General features: G+C 30.6%; 1 protein-coding gene across 2 annotated transcripts in view; it reads left to right on the forward strand.

Annotated features, from left to right (window-relative positions):
- Positions 1-6,469, forward strand: part of LOC106875217 (uncharacterized) — a 121,244-nt gene that overhangs the window by 28,898 nt on the left and 85,877 nt on the right. For both annotated transcript variants that reach the window (XM_052966445.1, XM_052966446.1), the window contains exons 2-3: positions 669-809; positions 3,682-3,857. In XM_052966445.1, coding sequence (XP_052822405.1) covers positions 669-809; positions 3,682-3,857 — 317 coding nt within the window. The remainder of the gene's footprint in view (positions 1-668; positions 810-3,681; positions 3,858-6,469) is intronic.

Here is a 6,469-nt window from a genome sequence, read left to right on the forward strand (position 1 = left end):
ATAAATTGTATGAAAGGAGCTATTTGTGTTGAGACCAGCAATAAAAAGTTATGACTGGGGACAACTTAGCATGTAGCATTTTCATAAATTTGCTGTCTTGCTGGTAGTCTTACATCTTAATGATGTCTATCAGTTATGAATTATGTTTTTGTGGATACATTGGTAATTATAGGCTAGTTTTCCAAGTGAGATGTCATTTGATGTAACTTTTTGGTAAATCCTTTTGGTTCTTCTTGATTTATATCAGCACTGTGTAGGATTTTAAAAGGTATACACCCACAGTTCCACAGGTTGAATTGAGAATTTGACTCTATTTAGTATGTAGTCAATGAAATTGTTTTCTGTCTCATGATGACTAGCTGAGATCCAACAAATTAGATTAGTTGAACTACAGTCCACTTTTGTTTTTCTCTCATTTTGCCCCCTTATTGTATCTGTTTCTCCCTCTTCTATTAATACACAACACTTACACCAAATATGTTTTGTATTTTTGTATGTATGTGTGTGATGTGTCTAAATAGCAAAAAAAAAAAAAAAAAAAAAAAAAAAATGACATTTCACAGAAAAAGTGTGATAAAAATATTGAATAAATCTTTTAATCTGATCTTTAGTCATAAAAGTGTTTAGAATCTATATTGACTACCTGACATATATTAATAAATTTCTAGATAAAACAGAATTACCCGCAATCCAAACATCCAGTAATGTTCTTAAAGAAGACCGCAGTAAAGTAAAAGATGTTGAGCATGATGTCCGTTACTTGCCTGACATGGAATGGAAATATGAAAACACCTTTGATCTGCAGAGAGGTAAGTTTAATTATCTAAGTTTCAGAATCATATCAAATTCCAAATTACTTTTGCACCCTCAAAGAATTATTTTTTTTAATATTTCCTATGTATACATTCTATTTTAAGAAATAACATTATTGTGAAATTGAAAAAGAAAACACTGAAAATTATTTTTAAGTTAAAGAACATTTTAAACTTTTTCAATTTTAGGAATATTAATACCTATTGCTTGTTTTCTTTTCCAGTATAATATTTAGCTCCCAGTTTTTCTGTTTTTATTTCTTTATCTTTTTTTTAGACTAATTACTTTTTAGTCTTCTTTAGAATTTCTCAGATTTCTATATTAAAATGTTTTTTGTAAGCAAACTGTTGAACATGTTTGTCTAACTGGAATTGTCTAACTCCTGAACTTTAGTTTATTTACAAATCAATTTGTAATCAGTTAACTGCATGCTTTTAGGTTAGATTCCATTATGCAACAGCACCTTGGGAAAATGTCTTTTATCATAGCTGTCTAAGTGAAATTTGGTGGACATAATTTGTATGGAAGCCTGTCATAGGGATCTTTCTTATTCTTGTGTAGTAACCAATCTGTTGTCTAGTTTAACACTACTATCTGGTCCTTTGGTACTCTGTATGATATTCTGTTGCCAGTAATCATGCCAGGTTGCCAATTTATACACAGCTGTTTCACTTTCTCCCACACGTTCTGGAGGTCCTTCCTCTGAATTAACATTAAAATAAAAGAAAAGCAGTTATACCGAAAGTTGTTCAGATATTGGGGAAAAATATATTTTCTTTTATATATTATTTCCGCAACGTACAAATACTAGTGAATAAATGATGTAGATATTTTTATGACAATATTCTATAGAATACTGTTGGAGAATATCTGAATTATTAATACAGATTTTATTACACATATTAATCAGGTAAGTAATAATTATAGTGAAACAAGTTGCAAGTAGTTTTACCACAATAGAACAAAAACTGAATTTTCATTATCAATATGAACTTTCACTTACTATCATAATTATTTTATGGGAAACATTCTGTTTAATACCTATGAATTCTGGTATTTCATAAAGAAAAATATTCTTTCGCCACCCTTTAAGATAGGATTATAGCTTAGTGATAAACAAAGGATATACCTAATGTTGCTTGACTAAGCTACCTTAGTATAGAGAAATATGTAGTCTGACAGTTTGTAGCTCTTATTCTTTTCTACCTTTAGAGAATTTAGCTTACAAATACTAATACTGTCACTTCTTAGAATAAATAACTTTATATTTAAATGTGTTTTCTCATTTGAAGCAATTGCTTTATTTTTTTTAATTTAAAAATCAAACTTCTTGTGAATGAAGGATATAAAGAGAATACATTTAAGTTACATTTTTATTGATGTACTAAACTCAGTCTCAGCCTTCTCAGTTTGAGGAAAATGGTAATGGTAATTGCTTTAACGAATAGTTTCTAGTATTCTTACTTTGGCATGTGACTGTCTTTTGATTTAGAATATTCATATTTGTTCTGGATTAGTAAGTGGTTTTAAATCGCCATCACTTTCATTTTGTATGTTTTCCATGGTAGTATGTGTTGGACTGGTTGTCCCATCTGAGTCAGTTCTTATTTGGGGTTACTGCCCTCAAACAGGCTAAAGGATTACGCCTCAGTCAGATGTTTTGATTTTGGTGTGTTTTCTGCAAACAGAGGTACCTTTCTTGACACCAACCACTTAAGTGTGTAATGAGTGTATTTTATCATTGCACTTGCATTAGATGTGTTGTTGTACTCTTGGCAAGAGTAAAGAATTTCCTCAATCTTATGTTGTCTGTATTCAATTTACTAACCACTTTACAGAATGTATTTGGTGTACCTGACTTGTGCTGGTGGCATTTTATTGTGGTACTAGCTTAGGTGAGGTCACTTGTAACTCACAAGACTATAGATCCTCCACACTGCTTTGTGAAGGAAAATAAAAGAGAGTGATTAGCTTCAGGTGAGGTGCTGAAGGAAGAGAAAGTTTGATGGGAGGAACAAATTTATAGCTGTTAGAAGGTGGCAGAAGAGAGAGTAATAGAAAATACTGCTTGAGAAATAATAGAATAGACTGTTGTGATAGGTGGTTAGTAAGAGTCATGAAGACGGTGGGAGTGGCTGGAAGTAGATGAGATACACTACTAAACCAGTTATATGAGATGAGCAGATGGATATGGGTGGTGGTGTTGTGCATGATAGAAAGAAAGAGAATGGTAAGGAGTGGAGAAGCCATAGGGAGAGGTTCAGTGAAAAAAAGCAGACAGGAGAGTGTACTGGAGGTAGTTGGGACATAGAAGAAGCATGCAGCAAGAGCATCTCTGCTAGTATCAGTATTTCTGTTCTAGCATTCTCTCTCCCATTCTTGCACAAGAGTGCTCATATATTTACTATTTGATACAATAATTTTTTTTTTAACAATGTTCAGTGCAAATGATGCTTTGTCATATTGCAATGAAAATCTAAGCTAACAATTAGGTCGTAAATATTACTCTTCAAACAAAGCGATAGGAAAGCTATATAACTTGCTTATTCTTTAATTGGGTTTGAAACTACTTTAGATTGATAGGGTTGATAATGTTAATTATTATAATAACACCATTTGTTGTTTATGTGTAAGCATTCCCATTAAATGATCATTAAATGTCTCAATAATGAACAGCCCATAATAATAATAAGCAGTGCTGTTGCATAAATGATGATAAATTAAAGCATTACATTATATTTTTTTGGAACTACATTACTTGCTAAAAAACGGCGATATTACATGCACAAAATATAAATTTTCTTTTAATGTTGGCTTTTATTATATATTTATTGTAATCATGATTCTTATGTTTATGTTTTACTACAGGGTCTAATATGGCTGCGAAAATAGAAGTTAGAAAACTGGATCCAGTGCACAAATTTATGCCCATTGACCATTCTACTGTTAATGATAACCAAGCTTTTTACGATCGCAGCATCTTACATAAGTATTGTCCATACCCAATGCCAGCTCATTATCTCATGGAATATGTAATACATAAAGTAAGTTAAGTGAAGACATATTCACTTCAATTACTAATTCTGTTTCTTGCTACATTGTTATTTTTTATGTACAGATATTGAAAATGCAATTCTTTAGAGTTAACATTTTATATGATGAATACTAAAGTTGGGTTGTTTTCTGTAATTAGATTGATTACTCTTTTTCTTATTTATATAATATTTGTTTTATGGTTGAATGTTTTCTCTAATTACAATTACTTTAATTTGAAATACAACTGAGTTTCATTATCTTGAAATCCATAGCTTCATTGCTCTAACTTCCTAGTTTGCACCACTATTAATCAAGCATGTTTTTGAATTTGTTAGTTATTTTCAACTTTACAATTTCCCATGCTGTGACCTACTTACCATTTTACTTAGCTATTTTCTTGTAATCCTTTTGCTATCATTAAATCCTAATAAAGCAAATGGTGTTTGGGCATGGTGGTGTGGTTAAGAAGTTTGCTTTGTAATTATGTTGTTTCAGGTTCAGTCTTATTGTGCTGTGCCTTGAGCAAGCATCTTTAACCATAGTTTTGGTTAACCAAAATTTCAGGGGGGGTGGCAAATACGAGAAGCAAAAATGATGTGATAGTTCATTGGAGGTACTTTTACTGTTCCTGGGTGGTAAACTAATTCAATCATTCATTTTAGCACCACTACTTAGCCATTGTGTGACTTTAGCACATTTAAGTAAGTTTTGAAAAAGGTGCTATGTACCACTCTTCTTTTGACCAAGTGATGTAGAAAAGAAAATGTCTCCTATTATATCCTACTTCTACATTAATTTGTTCAAAGTCTGTATTTTCTTTTAATGGTTAAATTTTTCTCATAGTTGACTTAAATATAAAAAGAAATAAAAGTAATTTTAATATTAAAGAGATAGCAGATGGAAATGAATTTGCACTGAGGAGTTATTGTAAATGTTTACATCATCTTAATGATAGTCCATCATTTAAGGTAGAATGTCAGTTTTTTTTTCTTTTCAAATGTATTAGGGATAGACTTAAGTTACTGTTCATTTTATTAACTCTATCTTGCTCCCCTAAGCTTCTACTTCAAACTTTTGTGAAGCATTTATCATTCAAAATAACATTATCTTGATTCTAACAAGCCAAATACTCTATAAATAAATATCAAAATAAATATAATTTAGGTAAAAAAACATTTAGACATATGGTAAGAATAACTGAAGTTGCAGTTTGCTTCAATCCACATAACACAATGAACAACTGTGCAACAACTATGAATGTCTAGAAACACAATTACAACACCTTTTGTCAGATATTAAATGCTAACTAAAGATTATTTACTTCAGCAACACTAAATACTGTATTAGAATACCTATCCTCTCTTATGAAGAACAAATTGAACTTCCTTTTCTTGTTTCTGCTGCATTCAAATCTTTTGATCAAGTAAAAACTAAATGAATACACATACCATGTTTATGTTCGCATTCTGTACTACCTATCACTATATGAGTAAAGCCTAAATTGTCTTCATAGACTGAGTATAAGCATGTCATACTTAAGGAATTAGATTTACAGATTATCTTTGTACCTGAATTTTTAGTAAAGCAGTCACCAGGGCTGTTCCCTTAACTACAGTAAAAGCGACAAACTTTTCTGCTTAAGTGTTTTTGCAACAATATTTGAATTGTAGGTCCATCCAACCAGTTTGAAATGGCTGTTAAATATAACTATTTAGCAAAGAGAACTAACATAAGAACTCATTGAAGTATGGTGTAAGACTGAAGGGTGAATGAAATAAGCAAATCAGTGTTGCAGATATTAGTGGTGGGGGGGGGGGCATGATCTTTTAGTTATTGATAGTGGAAAGGAAAATGATTGGAACAGTTTATAAAAATTGATTTTGGTTGTGGATTATATAGTACTAATATAAGTATATAATACTAATATAAGTAAAGCCAATTCAAATGCCTATTTAAAAGGTTATCTATTAGAAATCAATTAATAATTAGAAAAATAAACAGTTGACTTACATATGTTAAAAATAATAAGAAAAAAATATTTAACAGTGAATAAGTGAGTGATATATATATTTTTTGCTTTTATGTTATTACTGTGCTACATGCTCATTGGGTAGAGACCGAATGCTAGAAAATAGAAATAGCAAAAAGTTTAATGAGCTAAAACTTAAACACGTCACTGGTTGAGCAAAACAAGTTTAATTAGTTGAACCTGCCATCTAGTGCATACAGCATAGAATTATAAATATGAATCTGAGTGAAAAATGATTAATGTGTTGGTTAGGTGTTGATTATATGTCACTATCATGCAGGCAATACACTAGTTCAAGCACCCAAGTAATGCTTGCATTTCAGTTAGGATGTAGCATACACGACTATGATTACTGGAGTATTTAGCAGAAGTCCATTTTTAATTGAAATTGAAAATGTCTCTTAATAAGATATACTTATTTATTTTTCTCTTCTTTGGTCTTTATGAATATTTTATTTTGATATGAAGTCTTTTCCTAAGTTGCTAACTATGTTCAAAGTATTGAATGTATAATTTTTTTTAATGTGGAAAAAGATGTATGTACCACACACGCATACATACAGACATATACATGTATATATATATATATAT

The sequence above is a fragment of the Octopus bimaculoides genome, chromosome 3 (genome assembly GCF_001194135.2).
Source record: "Octopus bimaculoides isolate UCB-OBI-ISO-001 chromosome 3, ASM119413v2, whole genome shotgun sequence".
Taxonomy (NCBI): domain Eukaryota; kingdom Metazoa; phylum Mollusca; class Cephalopoda; order Octopoda; family Octopodidae; genus Octopus; species Octopus bimaculoides.